Source organism: Oculina patagonica, chromosome 8 (assembly GCF_052425735.1).
Source record: "Oculina patagonica isolate OP01 chromosome 8, crgOcupat, whole genome shotgun sequence".
Lineage (NCBI taxonomy): Eukaryota > Metazoa > Cnidaria > Anthozoa > Scleractinia > Oculinidae > Oculina > Oculina patagonica.
In genome coordinates, this window is record NC_135765.1 from 341466 (window position 1) to 358864 (window position 17399).

The window sequence follows — 17399 nt, forward strand, 5'->3', positions numbered from 1 at the left end:
TTAGTGAACTCTTGAATTTTTTCTGGTGTTATGAGGCGAGCGAGATCTTCCTCTTGTTTTTCCCAGAATCTTCGTTTCACATCTTTGCTTAAACTTTTGCACCACTCGCCACATTTCTTGTACAGGGCATCTGCCACTTTTCGACATTCTTGAGAAATACCCACGTCATCTTCAGTCATGGCGAAAGTATAAAACTTCCTCAACGAATGCAAGTAACTGATTGTGGTTCCAGCCTTGACAGTAGCTCTCGATTCTGGATAGAACTTGTCGCGAATTAGCGCCTTGTCAAACAGACTTTCAATGTTCTCTGTTCCTAGCATGATAAGTACTTTCTGCACTTGTCGTACTACCAGTGAAGCTGGCTTGGGATCCTTTTCACCTCCGTCAGGACTTAGAATCCACTTCTCGAACTTGTCCAACATTACTCTACTGTCCTGGTTCAATTCAAAAGCTGTCGTGTTGAACTCTGCTCCACCACTTTCATCTTCATCATAGTCGAGATATTCTGCATCTTCAGCCTCGGTTCCTTCTAACTCTTGAACATCTTCCATTGTGGAGTTTTTGTCATCTTCAGCCGAGGAAATGCTTGCTATTTCGATCCCTTGCCAACCAGCTAAGCTTGTCTTAAGAGATGTGCTGTTTTGCCTCTTCTTCTCTTTACCTTTCGTGTTAGTTGTCTTAACAGCGGTCTCATCAAACTCACTTACAGTGTCACTCTCAACGTCTACAACCTGCGATTTGAGCGAATCTTTCCAGAGATAAACAGGTCTAGATTCCTTTAATGCCCTCCGGTACTGTTTGGTCCCTTTCATAAAACCGTGTTGTTTCTGTAAGTGTTTGGAGAGATACCGTTGTTTGCGCCCACATTCATTGCAGTATTTCTGCTTCCGCTTTTCACGTACGGCTTTGGGTTTTTTGGAATTTCTCTGATCGTGACGCATGTCAAAGCGGTTAACAGCATTTCTAGCACGTTCTGCTTTCCATCCATGGACGCTTCTCAAATGTCGTGGGAGCTGATACACTTTTGCACCACAACGAAGAGGGCATTCAAACTTGTTTCTCACTTGTGACTTTATCTCTTTGACAACTTGAACTTTATCCTCACCACTTCCAGATTCTGAGGGACTGCTATCTTCCTCTTCATGTTCGTCCTCACCACTTTCGGAATCTGACTCAGCACTACAGGACTGGTCTTCTTTCTCACTTTGGCCAACAACTTTTTTTACTTTTGCTTCTTTTGAATAGCATTTAGCAGATGTTGCTTTTCTTTTGTTTGACAAGACTATCTTGACTTTCTTCCCGCGCACTTTTTCTTTAGTCTTCTTCGTAAATACTCTTGCTGCCTCTACATTACTTTCTTCTGTTTCATTTTCCATTTCAGTCAAGGAACTGTCACTTTCTGTTGCAGGAGGATCTCTTTTTGTTACAGATTTGAATAGCCCCTTTAGGGCCCAGATGTGTCTTTCAGCCTAAAACAAATTGCGGCAATTAGTTTTATAATAGTACCTCATTAAAATATTGTTTAAAAACTATTTTGAAATGAGACGTGATAATGACAAAATTAAGGGAAGTTAATATGAAACTTAAAAAATATATATAATAAGTTAATATTCTTCTTGGATTTACAGTGTTGTGTGGCACAACAGCTTATGACAGTTTTCAACAGATCTCGTATGGGCTTTTCTCAACACAAGATAACAACATTTTGACAAAAACAACCCCTTGAGAAATATTGCTATAATGACCTGTAAAGCAAAAGTAAAACTAAATATCCACCAAATGACCTTTAGAAATCGATTTGAACAGTTGTTGAAAACATTCAATATGTCTTCATATTATTTTCCCAGATATGCTAGCTTATTATACTCGAGTATGAAAAAGAATGACCAAATGCCCCTGTAATTTTTTTTAAAAAATAATTTAAGATCAGAGGTCTGCCTTCGATGTAAGATAGGGAAAAGGAAGCCAAGCACTGGAAAAAAGACCTAAATCATTGATGTACTGCTCTTTATGACTTATTTGGGAGCAAGAGGTTAAATCAGAGTTAGCTGTTCCTTTGCTTCGTCTTTCAATATCTTTATTGATAAAAGATTATGTATGTGACGAGCCAAAAGTACATCTGGGTCGGACATTTTGAGTAAGAGAGGTTGGCAGTGTATTCTCTGCCAGAATAATAAATTGCATTCTGCCTTTAATTTGAAGATGTGGTTTAATAAACCATAAACAACTATAGTCTGCAGCAGTAATTGATATACCAATGCAACACTTTTCATACCACCCCAAAAAAATCTATAGACCTGTTCTTATACCAACCCCACCCTAGTAAGTAATACCTCTCACATCAACACCCACCCTGTAGTAAACACTGTCTCTAATTACAACCCCACCATAGAAAGCCACACCTCTCATACCAACACCCACCCTGTAGTAAGCCCTGTCTCTTATTGCAACCCCACCATAGTAAGCCACACCTCTCATACCAACACCCACCCTGTAGTAAACCCTGTCTCTAATTACAACCCCACCATAGAAAGCCACACCTCTCATACCAACACCCACCCTGTAGTAAGTCCTGTCTCTTATTACAACCCCACCATAGAAAGCCACACCTCTCATACCAACACCCACCCTGTAGTAAACCCTGTCTCTAATTACAACCCCACCATAGAAAGCCACACCTCTCATACCAACACCCACCCTGTAGTAAGCCCTGTCTCTTATTGCAACCTCACCATAGAAAGCCACACCTCTCATACCAACCCCATACTTACTAGTAAGCCCTGCCTGTTATAACAACCCTACTTAAGTAAGTCGCAGATCTCATACAAGCCCACTACTCTTTACTTAACCCTGTCTCTTACCAGCCCCACTGCTCTGTAGCAAGCCCTGTTTCTCGTAGCAAGTATGGTCCACTATGTTGGCCATATCCAGAACTCTCAAGGTAATATTTTTTCCCCTTCGATTCCTTACCAAAGAATACAAAGATAAAATTATTAAGAATATTTGAATTTTCCTCTCAAAAACGGTTTACTATTTTGTTGAATAAGTTTACTTTTTGTCTATTTTTCCTCGAATTCATTTTATGACCAAAAATTTTTTTCGTTTACCGAATTTACAATTTAGGTTCAATTTCTCAAAACTGTTTCCAAAGTTTGCATTATTACAGTGTAACTGATTACCTGAAAATGACATTTCACAAAGCAATATTTTTTCACTATTTATCCAGCTTAACCCAGGCAATTAACCGCACACGATGTAATTTCACTCATAAACAACATTGGGATATTTACACATCGCTCTTCCGAAGCTTTTCACATTCAGAAATGTACCCGTGATGAGAGGCTGGGTTCTTCGTGATTTCGCTTCGTTTCTAATTTTTTTGTATCTGTAAACACATGCGATGAATTTTAAGTTTTGTATTTGGCATAGAATTAAATCACTATATTTCAACATGGCAATTTACGGTTCGTCTCTTTCGATTGAACTCGGTATTTATCATAAACGACTACAAATGGAATGAGGCCTATTTAAACAGATAATTTTTAATTCAAGCCCAATCAAGTATTTGTATTGCTTTCATAAGTATAAGACAATAGTATAAGCGAGCGCTTTATGTTCACTAACCTGAGATTTCTTGACTTGATGTCCTTCATCGGAAGCTTGTCGAAGATTCACACGGGCCTGTTTCAGTTCGAGCAGGATATTTGCCTCTTCATATCTGCTGTTCGGATTCATTGCTCAGTAATAAGGTGACCGAGCTACAAAGTCAGCAGCTAGGAGAAATTTCCAGATTTACTTTCAGTTTTAACCGGCCGTGTGTCAACATGTCAAAATTCTGTTTATATAAGCTTAAGCGAATTATTTGAAAACAGATCGATAAGAATTCAACTCTGTACTTTTCACAGGTGCGTTTCTTCGAATTCTCTAGCTACTCCGCACCTGTACCATAACGAATGACTGCATATAAAGGAAAGTAAGGGTATTAAGATGACAAACGAAGAAGACTTACCTTCCAAGACTTCCAAGACAACTGCCGAGGAACGGGTCGAGCACATTGCGAAGCAACCACCTCAAAGAACCATGGGTAAACGTCATAGTACGCGAGGGTGGGATTTTTTTTTCAATTTTCTCGCAAACTTTACAACTTTGAGGTCATTCGAAAACCCCACTTTAGAATACGTTTTAGCCTGCAAGTCGAGAAGCGACTAACGTGCGTGGGAAAGTAAGGAGATGACTGAGATTGGAATCTTTTCCGTGATCGACTGTGGATAAAGACCCAAGAACGGACGCATCTAGATTTTTTTAATAAAAGATGCAACATTTTAGGATTTCAATTGTGTGAAAATATTTGAAAATAGCAGAAGCTCGTTTGTTCTCTTAACATGGTATAGTTTAAGATGTGAGCGTTATAAAAAGCTGACGATAAGTGCGGAATGCATCGTAAAAATACTAGTATCTCACTTGACTTTTGTGTTATTCTTGGACGTTATGCTTCATACTTCACAAAGGGGGTAGGGGGTAGGAAGGAAAAAAGAAATAGCGTTAAACACTGATCTGCTTGTATGGCGAGATATCTTTTCCCCAATTCTTGATTATTATAAGCATCTCGATCTGACACAAAGCAGTATTAACTGCGATTCGGACGCTCCGAAATGGCGTTGTAACGGGTCGAAAACTTGGGTAGGGCAAATAAGTAAACGTTTGGTGCGTCATTCTTTTAATCGTTCAGCAACGTATTGTATGACACAATTTTATGCTTGGAGTTGAAATTTGGACTTTATTTTTTTGCAAATCTGACGGAGACTCATGTGGAATATACGACCTCATAACTCCTAAAATGCATCTCTGTAGCTGATGGTTTTGGTAAACCGGCACCAAATAATAGCTGAAAGACTGCTTTGAAGTAGGGTTTATGCCGTTAAAATCTTAGTTATTCTTGTTAAAAGCTATTTCAGATATTTCCTTTTTTTTCGACTTCCGCACATCTAAAGGAGTTGTCGTGTGGAAGATACGACCTCGCAACTCCTAAAATGTATCTCTGTGGCTAATGGTTTTGACAGAATGGCACCAAACAATAGCTTAAAGACCGCTTTGGAGTAGCGTCTATGCCATTAAAATCTTAGTTATTCTTATTAAAATCTATTCCACATATTTCCATTTTTCGACCTCCGCACATTAAGTGGACTTTGTGACCGGTACATACAGGAGGGTCCCGTTCGTTGAAGCTTCGAAAAAAATATAAAACAAAAGTGTTATCAGTTCTAATTTTGCAGACAGTTAGATATCACTTACCTTTATCTCTGGTAAAAATTTGAAGGAAAACGGAGCAATATACTGTTCCTTATTTTCATTTGACTTCGAAAATGCTCTTTTCAAATTCGTCCGAAAATTTTTACTTCGCATTGATCGTCCGATGTAACACATTTCGTCCCGTTTGCCAAGATCGAAGAAAAACGTGACTAAAAAAGGTTTGTGGTAACTGATGAGCTCCCGAAAGGTTAAATGGTATCTAGATAACTCACATAATTTGTCAAAATCATAGTTTACCACTTAATTTTAGTGCTTACCACAACTTTTGTTGACAAAGCGACCCCATCGACTTTTGAAACGGCTTAATGAAGAGCGGTTTTATTCATTTCTTGTCATATTTGTACATAAGATAGTCTTCATATTCACGTTAACAGCCACGCAGTTAGAATTTAAAAAGATTAAAATTTGGCTTTTAGAGAAGTGTTTTAAGAAAAAGTCGCAAAGTCCGAAAACCATCCTTCTAATGATGATGATGGTGGTGGTGATGATGATGATGATGATGATGATGATGATGATGATGATGATGATGGTGGTGGTGGTGGTGGTGATGATGATGATGATGATGATGATGATGATGATGATATCTGGGCCTGGTTTTATTTCTGAATCATGTTTTTAACGGACCGTACATTTCAACGTCAATTTTTAAGCAACAATGTTTTCCGATTGGATTAGAGCCAAAAATTGTGAAGTCTTATGGAAGGCTTCGCGCCATCTTTTGAAATGAATCTTCCGTAATTCAGATTTAAATATAAGCCTATTGATGTAGATTTGGGGTGATTCAAATGAAGATTTTTGAGTGCATATGGTAATTCTCTAATTTTTATTCGCGCTTATTAAATACTTATTAAATCGTAATGTGAATACCGTTTACCTTTCGGTTAGAGCACTGCCGAAAGTTTTCCCCATACTGCAGGGCACACTGATCGTCACCGTTCATAACTTCACCAGGAAGTTTTATTAACTGCTTCCCCACGTTCAACTGTTTAAGGTTTATTACTTCACGTTTCGTCCGGCTAAGAACTTCTGGTGTGTCAATCTGAATACTTTCAGGGATACTTCTTGCTTTAATTTTCTTATATACTACGGTTGCATGGTTATGGACTTCATCATTCAGACACCACGACCTGCCACTTCTGTAGAACATATAAACAACGTCCTTAAGAACTAAAGGAGGAAACTAGATTGTATTGGTACAATTGGTACTGGATTTAGGAGATTTTCAGAAAAGCCAGAATTTATATAAGAAAAGCGTATTTAATCTAATTATTCAAGAAAAAGCATGTATGTTGATGTCTTGAAGTAATAAATGAACCTCGAGATAAAAGGTGATGGAAAAACTAGCTGTCACGACAGTTAAAAATTGAAACATGTGTCTGTTGCAATTTTATCTTCTGTCAATTGTTCAGTCTTCCTTCCTTCACCTTGATAGATGAGTGTTAGATTGTCCGGTATTCAACGCCTCCACTCTTTATAATTAGACAAAAGTCAACCTCCTGCCAGTTGGGGTTCTTATGTATGTTACTTCTGTGAAATATGTAATGCATAGCACGGCCCTCATCAGGTTCTACATTTAAACAACCTTGTATAAATAATATTGTTTTTTTTTTCGTATTTTTTTGGGCCTGTTATGTTCCAGCCGTTTGTCAGGCTTTAGATACGATTTTGAGATTGAGGTACGTTTGGGCCATTTGACAACATGGTGCCTCTCTTTACCCCTTCTGCTTACTCACTTTAGGAAAGCTTGAATAGTTTTGCTGCTGCAAACAGACCAAGTTTCAGCAGAGGCACCTCCTGATAGTGTGGTCGCCATAATGTAGGTATTTTCTGGACACTCAGCACTGGTTCCATCGTGACTCACACCCATGCTGTAGAGAACAAACAAGAGAATCTTTGATCACTCTTACACTTGTCATTGTTTTATAACACAAAATTTTCAATGATGCCCCGATGATTATAGGAAATGGAAATGGGCGCCACTTTCGAGTAGGTAATTATAGCGGAGCTCCAGCGCGCGAAGCGCGCCAGCGGAGCACCATGAGTAAGGAAATTTGGTAAACCCATGAAGCCGAAAGAATTTGGTTACCCAGTGAGCGTACGCCCGCCTGCGCCTACAGACTCTCGGGGAGGGAGACAGAGAAAGGAAGGGGGGGAATCCCAAGGAACGTTGAGGTTTTCGTCGGCTTGTATCTTTGATATTGGTCATTGATGTTAAAAATGTTCTGGTTGTAGCCAGGCATGTTAAAAATTCGAATTAATAAGTTGACACTGGCTAAAAATATTGTTTTTGGACGTTTCGGCCACTACTGTTGCCTTCTTCAGCAAGATAAAAATGCAAATATTCAAGGGCGTCCTGGTAAAACATGTAACGAATGTGTGAAAACTAAATGAACTTTCCCAGTGCAACAAAAGTCTCCAGAGCATTCTTAATGAGTCTATGAATTCTTAATGCTATTGTAAACGTTTGGTAGCGCTATGTGTTCGTTTATAGCGTTCCTATCTCGCACAGAATGCCAAGCTTCAAGAATTAGTCGTTGTTTCCACACCGTTGACCTGTTAACAATTTCAACGCTCTCCAAATCTATTTGATGGTCGTTAAGCATATGGTGTTTTGCCAACAAAGAGTTTTTATCCAATGTTGCGATGGCCTTTGCGTGTTCTTTCATACGTGTTTTAAGCGCGCGTGATGTCTGACCAACATAAACACAGTCGCAATCGTTACACTTGATCTTATATACAATTCCTCTGGTATCCTGTTTCTCGATCCTGTCTTTTGGTTTTTTTTCAGTATGTTCGAGATGCTACGTATAGGCGACCTTGATGTTAAAGCACGAAGAAGTTATTTTTCGGAAAAACCTTTGGCGTAAGGGAGGATAACAAAACCACGATGGTCGATATCATTTGTTTCTTGTTGTCTACTCGGTTGGCGCAGATTGTGAATAAAAATTTGCAGGGTAGTTATTAGTGGCGAGGGCTTTCGCTACTCGCTTAGTTTCCAGTGATACTCCCTCCTCGGTGGAAGGAATGTTCCTCGCGCGATCCATTCCTTCCACCGAGGAGGAAGTATCACGGGAAACTAAGCGAGTAGCGAAAGCCCTCGCCACTAATAACTACCCTGCCAATTTTATTCACAATCTGCGCCAACCGAGTAGACAACAAGAAACAAATGATATCGACCATCGTGGTTTTGTTATCCTCCCTTACGCCAAAGGTTTTTTTTTTTGGTCATTGATGTTATGGTCAATTGGCAGCTGTCAAGACAAGGTATTCGCTGGCGAGTATCCCATGACCATATCGCAGGTTGAGGTGTTCAACTCATTGAGGTCATGTGTGTTTCTTTTGGAGCTGACCGCTGAACAAGTTATAGTTTTCTATTGAATCTATCTTACTTGTTTTGTCCAGGGGAATGGCAGGATTTTGTAAGTGGAATTTTTCTCGGCTTTGAGTCTTTCGTGAGTAGTATATGTTTAATAACTTCAATAACAGTATCTTCAATGGGATTATTTTCACAAAATTTTAAGAACCAGAAAATAAATGTGGAGCTCCACTTTTAGGCTTGGCTAAATCTTTATATTATAATTCGTTTTTGAGACAGAAATTCTCGCAACTGTCCTGTGAATACGGCAGTTGTAAAGAGAGTATAAAAATAAAACTACTCATTTGCTTAATCTCGTTGAAGCCTGAATTTTGCATTTTCACAATTCAATTCTTCTCCTTCGCATGTATATAATGCATATGCTGAAGATTAAATTTTACATCAGTCCATTAAATCTTTTAAAAAAAGTCATACATACTTGTGACCAGTTTCGTGGGCGATTGTGAGCGCGGTCTGCAGACCAACCATGTTGTTCACGTTTCCTGTGTCTATTTCGCACATATAGTTGAAAGAAGCCAGCCCTATGTAATAAAGAACAATCGAAAACCCATTTACCAGCTATAACCACGAGATAACGTAAGCAGAAATGTATGCAAACAGACAGAGACGACACGAGAATATGCAAATCTACCAACATAAAGTGTGGTAAAAATTAAACTGACCAGAAAAAAAGGCACAATATGGAACAGAAGTATATTTTCCTTACCCCCTACTCCATCTTTCATGCTGAGGAAAACAACAAAATAACACAGGTAAGACCTTGAGTATTTATTGTCAGAAAATCATATATTCAAATTATCTGTAGTACCTCTTTATCGATTTTGATAAAAACTGACGGAATGACTGATTTCCTGGCTACCATTTCCGGCTTGAATACTATTCTTTGGGTTCTCGTTGATTTATTTTTTATCTTTTTTTTTAATAATTTGCATTCAGGTTCAGTTTAAGAAGCACATACGCTCAAAGTACATAATTATTTTTCAAGATGTAGCACAGGAAACAAGTTCTATAGAATCAGAATTGGCGCAGCATCTATAATTAACAATAAAATAATAAGCTCAAAATGTTTAATGAAGTGATAGTACAAAGCTAGAATTATAACTACTTTTTTAAGTTTGAAATTTAACTTTACCGCGCTTTGGCAAACACGCGAGCCACTGATTTATCCTTTGATACTATATGACAGCTAGAGAATCGAATTAATAAGTATAAGATTTCTAAATCTTCCTTCGAAACCTCGAAGAAAACAAAACAATGTCTCCGTATCGAGACGAAACTCAACCACTGCACACTGGTGACTGACAGCGTTCTGTACCCAGCCAATCAGGTTACAGCATTGTCATTTTATTAGACCACTAGAATTCTACTAATTTTTGTTAGTTCTGCTGGGTGCTAACCAGCTTTTTCAGTTTTCATACCATGGTTTTATTTACTATTATTAAAAACTAGCCATGGTATACTGCAATTTCTGAGTTTTGATTGGTTTACAGGGCCATGAGCTCACATACAATGGACTACAAATTAATATGTAAGGTGTACGTGTCAACGAGAAAAGCCAGGAACTTAAATATTGCAATTCTTTGGGTGTTTTTAAAATAAAACAGTTATTCCACTCGCGTTTGTGAAAATTAGAGGCTATCTGCCATCTCATATCCAACACGCACTCATGGAATAATTGTGAAGTTTAAGCAGTGTCTATTTATTGGGTTTTCTACATTTTAATTTCTGTCTTAGTCATTTTACCTGTATACGAGAGAACCCACGTCAAAGTGGTCTAGTGTAGCACTTTCTGGATTATTTATACTTTTTAAATATTTTTCCAGCTTCGACAGCCATATCTCTTTGGAATCCGAGTACTCTGCATCAATAACCTGACGAAATAAAACGTTTTGGACCTTATTAATAACAGAAATAACGGCATTAATCAGAACAGTAATGGTGTCAATGTCACAATAGTAAACATAACTGTAACAGAAACAGTGACAGTAACAGTTACAATAATTTATCATCGTAAAAATGGCATAGAAGCTCATGGAGGGAAACGTACATGAAGTAGGGCTACAAGTGAGGTTTTAATCATGCAGGGACTCGATCTGTAACTCTAATAAGTGATTCATATTTATTAGACATTCTTCTTTCCGAGCCAATGGCAATGCCTTACCTTTTTGTCAATAACTAGGATTCCCGAAATTATATAATAGATACGAATTTCTCCAATGCTCGGATCCATAAAAAATCCTGAAATCTTAAAGAGAGACAAGAGTTAATGAGTTTAAATTAAGTTAATCAAGCTGATGCTTCTTTTATGAAACCCAGTAAGTAGTTTTATGGGAAACTATGACATTTTACCGAGTTCTGCTGGATGACATGAAAAAAGCCTGATAAATTACACAGCACATGTCTCTTGTTGCTGGCTTTTAAGACACAAAGGTTTCGATTAACTATTCCTTATTTTTGAAAACTAGCAATGGTATATTGCAATTCCTGCGTTTTGATTGGTTAACAGGCAATGGTATATGAGCTCATATACCATTGACCACACATTTGACAGCCAATACGCGTCAACGAAAATAGCTGGAGGCTCAAATATCGCAATTCTTTGGGCGTTTTTAATAGAACAATTATTCTAACGCACGCTCCTGGAATAATTGTTAATTATATTTATATATTCCCTTACTATATTTCCTAACAAAAGAAGGAACTGCTGTGGGTTTTGATTTTCGCTCTGTAGTGTAGCCGCAGTTTCAGCCTCAAGCATCAAGAACGCCTCCATATTTTTCATTTCCATGTTTCCTTCCCTGGCTTCGCCTGACTTTTTAGCGCTTTCCATGAATTCTGTAAAACAAATACTTGTTAGTAATATGAAATGAATATATAAAATTCATATATTTGTACAGCGGATATACATTTTAAGCAAATGAAAGATCATCGAAGTAATGTACCCAACTTAAGCAGTTGAGAAAAGCAAGCCTGAAAAAAATTCAGGCTTGAACGGGAATCGAACCCATGACCTCTGCGATACTAGTGCAGTACTAGACCTCTGCACTAGTATCGCAGAGGTCATGGGTTCGATTCCCGTTCAAGCCTGAATTTTTTTCAGGCTTGCTTTTCTCAACTGCTTAAGTTGGGTACATTACTTCGATGATCTTTCATTTGCTTAACAATGTGTTAACAATGTTATAATTTATGTTCTTTAAGTAAATGACTGCGACAGTTTTGATATCAAACTTTGTTAAGACTCAACTAAACCGTTAGCCTTAGTTTAAGAACAAACAATAATGAATAGTCTCTTATCAGTGGCTACAGAGGAAACCTGTAATCAGATTTAACCTCATACCTGCCTTCTTTTCCCACTCTAACAAAAGTACCTAACTCACTTAAAAAACATGAGGAAATGTACGCCATACCTTGTTTTGCTTTCAGCGCATCAACCTGAATCTGAAGTGACTTCTTGTAAATTAAATGAGGCGTTGATTTTTCTTCACTTGGCACTGCCCGCTTTGCCAGATGAGTCGGTAGTGGGTGTATAAACAAAGTATCGCTTGATAGTTTTAGCATCCCAGTCTAAGTTGATTAAACATTAGACCAAATGGTATTAATATAAAACAAACAACTTATATGCTCTTAGATAAAAGGTATTCAAAGGTTAAACAAGTTGTGTTACAAATGCGATTACTATGAAATTACGTGTATGAGTGCTGAAAAAGTAGCTACGTGGATTTCTCTAAAGTTTGCTATTATTATTTTGCAACTCTGAAAACGTTACTGTGACGTTAACATTTCTCTTTAGTACAGTCAACTATTTCTAAAACGGACACCGTCGGGACCGGCTCCAACTGTACATGTCCGTTTTATTGAGGTGTCCATCTTATAGGGAGTTTAGTCAGTTATGGTGGATTTCCACTGACACGTTATTTTTTTACGTGCGTTTACGTGCGTGAAAATAATTAGAACTGTGAACAATGTATGAACAGCTTGCGTACACGTTTACGCAAGTCGTTCATACATTGTCTCTAAACTTTTTTACGCACGTAAAAAATTACGCGTCACTGGAAATCTAGCCATACAGTACGATGACTGAAAAACTGCAGGGACGGGACCAACAGCAGGTGTCCGTCTTAAATGTGTCCGTGTTATGGAGTTGAACGTTTAGAGAGAGGGAGTTGACTGTACATGGTCTTTAATAACTGAATTTAATATTATGCAAACATACCAGTCCTCCCTCATCACTAACAGCCACCAATGAATGTTGATCGGACACCACGTGACCAAGATAATATGTGTTTTTGGGTGCAGGAGCACGTGACACTGTGCCATCAGCGTGTCTCGTCTCCACGACGAGGTTAGGTGACATTAGCTTTCTGTTCAGTGTGAGATTCAAGTGCAACTCTCTCCCGAATGCTGGGACTTTATAAAATATGTTTTCATGTGGCTCATCCGTTCGTCGCTGACGCTGGTCATAGAGTGGAAGACCTCTTTCATCTAACTGATGAGGAATAATTACATCGTACTCTGGGGCTGCAATAGAAATAATGACAAATAAAGACGAGTCTATCATTTATAGCTAGAAATGGATTTATACTTTCTTTTTTATGCTTGAACAATTCGTTATGAAAAAGAAAGAAAACAGTGCGCCCAAAACAATCAACAAAATTAACGTAAATCGCAGCACGCAAAAGATTCACTAACTAAAAAGAACAATCTATTTATACTGCGTGGCAAATCTCTTTGTGAAACCTACCTTATAAGGGGTATAATAAAAATTTTGAAACAAATGAAAACTGCGCTATTAATATCACTATAGCGAGACATCCCCTTTGACATTTAACCGATCATTACTTAAGTCTGTTCGATAATTACTGTACTAATATCATAGGTGACAAATTACTCCTTAATTTTGGCGCGAAATTTTAACGTTAATTTATAATTTCACATGTGAAATTATAAAATTGCCATGGCAACGTGGTTAGCGGCAAGATGGCGTCCGTAATGAAGGATGTTTAGAGCTTAAACTTTGTACATTTTCGCTTGCATTTCATCTTAGCCAGCTTGCATTGGCCAGATAATAAACCTTTTGATGATATTTTATATTTCAAAACGTCAAAACGACTTCAAGGCTTAAACCAATTACATAAATGGCATCGAGCGGATTTTTGAGCGTTTTACACGGGCACCGTTTCAGTTCATTCAAGACGAACTGCAGTCATAATTTGAGAAATAATTGACAGTTGATTCATCTTTGAAGGAATCTCTAAAAGGTTTTCTGCAAAGACTAAAAAACTTACGAACTTGAGCAAAATGTATGCTTTCAACTTTTCAAAGCTCGGAGTTCGCGATGCAATATACCAGTCAAAAACCTACGATTGCAAACGTAATTTGTCACCTGATATTAAAATGTAATCAAAAGGTATACTCGTGAAATTAGGAAATAATTTCACTTGCATTTTGTCAAAATGCTAATAATTTCCCGAGCCTAAAGGCTCGGGAAATTATTAGCATTTTGACAAAACGCGCGTGAAATTATTTCCTAATTTCACTCGTCACCATTTGATTACCAATACAAATCAAATCTTCTACAGAGAATGTACAAGTAAATTGTTATAAAATTCCAGGTACGGCCACTGAAAAAAAGGAATTAACAAAAAAATGACTTTTACAAAAAAATATTTGTTCCTACCTTCTAGATGATTATTGACACCGAATAAGTAAACCAGTTCGTTTTTCGTCATGTGATAGTGAAGGGTCTGTTTAGCAACAATTACATATCATTAGTGGCGAACACAATAAACTACAATAATAACCAGCCACAATTAAAAAGATTCCCAGTCTAGTAAGTGTAAAACATTTTACAAATACCCATAGCAATTAACGAAGCTCTCAACTCTGATTTTTGTGCTGTAAAACTGTTATGATATATTGATTATGGGACATTTTGTGATACACTTCAGGGTTTTAAAATCTTGGTCGCTACAAAGGAAAAATAATGTTAACATCAGTCAAATTTAAAAAGCTGTTTCAAACGATTTAATAACTGTACATGTACTTACGTTACCACGTATCGCCTGTGCAAAAGCTGTGAAACGTAAATAAAAATCTCAGTTACAAAAATGAGACATCCAATTGGGACGTACTCAAAACGAATGGAACGGGACAGGTAAAACACGTACAATGAAAGTGAAGTGAACGATTATCGCGTTGGCGCCTTTACCGTTTTAAAAATGTCCCCGTTTTTAATCTTTTTTGCAGCCATTATTTTGACTGTCTTTCGCTTCAAGCTTAATCTTATTTAGATTTACCCTACGTGAAATGTACGTCTCGGGCTTACGTGTAATGTTTTAGCGTTACACGGTGCAAAGGAGCGCTGGGTTTATCGTGCATGGGTAGCCTGTAGGTTGGTCGAAGGCCTACTCTGGGACCCAAAATCGCCCAAAGTCGCCCAAAATCGCCTAAAGTCACCCAAAGTCGCTCTAAGTTGTTTTATAGATAGCATATATATTTTATGTAACAATGCTTTATGGTGTACCGTGATGATTCCCATGCACATGTATACCACAACTGTACTTAGGTCGGTCACCTAAAATTGCCTAAAAGGTCACCTAAAATTGCCTAAAGTCGCTCAAAATCGACCAAAGTCGCCCAAAATCGCCTTAAATCGCCCAAAATCGCCCGTTATTTTGGACAAAATAAGCTAAAATCTTACCACAGGAAAATGTAAATACGTATAACTTAAGAAGCCAATGTCATTTTCAAGCATATAAGGCTCGAACCAATCGTTTTAAACATAGTTTTTTTCCTTCTATGGCCAATTTTTAATATTTTATAATAGATTTTAATAATTGTATTTTTAATAATTTATATCTTTGTAAATTTTTACGCAATTCAGTTTTAGACTGTCATGTAAAAATATGAATAAACTATCTATCTATCTATCTATCTATCTATCTATCTATCTATCTATCTATCTATCTATCTATCTATCTATCTAAAGTCGCCTTAAGTCGCCCAAAGTTACGGCGACTTTGGGTTCCAGAGTAGGCCTGGTCGACAAGATAACACGGTGACCTCCATGCAATTGATTATAAGACATCCTCAACCCTTAGGTCGACCGTGCACATTCAAAGGGTTATTAGTAACCACGGTAAGCGATAAATTGTGTTAACTGGTCTCTTGGTCTCTATACATTCTAAGAATTTGGTAGCACATCAAGATAGCAACCTCTAGTCTATTTTCGTGATCTTCCCGCTTCAGAAACTGAAAACCGCCGCATTTTTTAATTTATTGCATTACATTTTAGAGCAGTTTTCAATTGAGTGTCGTAAAACCAAAACCAAAGTAATTACTCTGGCCAATCACAAAGGACACAGACAATCCAGTGAACCAATCAAAACTCGAAGCAAATACATGTAGCCGGCACGAAGCGCGGGAAAACGTGCGCGAGCGAGTCACGATTGGTTTTGGTTTTAGTTCTGATTGGCTGAGAAAGTGGCGCGAGATTTTTAAGCCAATCACTAAGCGTAGCAATGCAAAACCAAAGCAAACGCAATTAACTTTCGACACTCAAGTGAAAACCGCTCTAACTGAGGTTCTCAGACTAAGAGAAATAAAAACACATCGAGGTTCAGGAGTGAAAACACAATGTCTTTTGTTTTTGTTTTTCCCTAAGGCTCGGAGCCAAGTTAAAATTCCCATATATCGAAACTGGCTTCTTGCTTGTAAGGAGAAAGTTACATATTGATCACTCCTTGGTATTTAGCCTTACCTCCACAGAAAAATGTGATAAGAAGAACAGTAAACATGGCCAGTGGCTGATAGAGCCCCATCCTTAAATAAAGAGTATAGATATAGATGGAAGGTGTAAATTATATGTTACGCAACAATATATATTTTAACGAAAAAATATATCGCACAATCGCGGCGCAAAATGCATCCCAAGTTGAAATCTATCATCCCATTTGGCTTTACAACAGATTCTAGAAGACAACAGGCAAGTTAATTTAAGCCATTTCATTTTCCTGTGGTAAATTACATAATATTAGCATAAACAGTTCACAAATAAGCGTGCGGGCTCCCTATGTTGAAATTCAAAAAAAATGATAGCAAAACACAAACAAAAAATGATGATCTACAGCAAAACATTACCTCACGCAACTCGTTAGACAATTGCAGATATTTTGTTTTTTCTTGATCTTTAGACTGGGGACGTTTTTCATTCACCTGGATGACAGGCAAAAGAACATCAATTATTTGAGATATTGCAGCCTAACCATATCAGTTTTTTGAAATGGAAATAGCCTGGGTCCGGGCTCAAACCCGAACCACTCAAACCGAAGTTCAGCACACTAGCCATTAGGCCATCGTCCCTCCCACAGTATTCTTAATTACAAGACTTCTACTATTGCGGCAGACAGATTGCAATATGTTTGTTTTGTTAAATTTTTCAGTTAAATTCTAAATACCTACGACATTAAATGTTTGCATTTGAATAAACATTTGTTTAATCCCGCAAACAAACATATTTTTAACATATTTTCTGGACTAAAAAAATTATTTTGATATTCACTACACCATATTGAAAATTACTATCAAGAAAATGCCATCAAGATTGCAAAGTCAGCCGCCAATATGAAACAAAAACACATTGATGTACATTGATTGAAGTATTTCTTAGAAGAACAAAACAAGTAGCGTCGAGTAAACTCACTTTAAAGTATAC

General features: G+C 37.6%; 1 protein-coding gene across 1 annotated transcript in view; it reads right to left on the reverse strand.

The window, feature by feature from the left end:
• The window catches only part of LOC144663324 (A disintegrin and metalloproteinase with thrombospondin motifs 6-like), a 37600-nt gene extending 21094 nt beyond the window's left edge, over positions 1-16506 (reverse strand). The window contains exons 1-12 of the mRNA XM_078524220.1: positions 16446-16506; positions 14734-14759; positions 14364-14430; positions 12900-13204; positions 12094-12250; positions 11364-11521; positions 10848-10931; positions 10430-10557; positions 9393-9412; positions 9105-9207; positions 7044-7178; positions 6185-6446 (exon numbers count right to left, since the gene is read on the reverse strand). Of these exons, the coding sequence (XP_078380346.1) occupies positions 6185-6446; positions 7044-7178; positions 9105-9207; positions 9393-9412; positions 10430-10557; positions 10848-10931; positions 11364-11521; positions 12094-12250; positions 12900-13204; positions 14364-14430; positions 14734-14759; positions 16446-16506 (1506 nt within the window). The remainder of the gene's footprint in view (positions 1-6184; positions 6447-7043; positions 7179-9104; positions 9208-9392; positions 9413-10429; positions 10558-10847; positions 10932-11363; positions 11522-12093; positions 12251-12899; positions 13205-14363; positions 14431-14733; positions 14760-16445) is intronic.
• Positions 16507-17399: the final 893 nt, after the last annotated feature.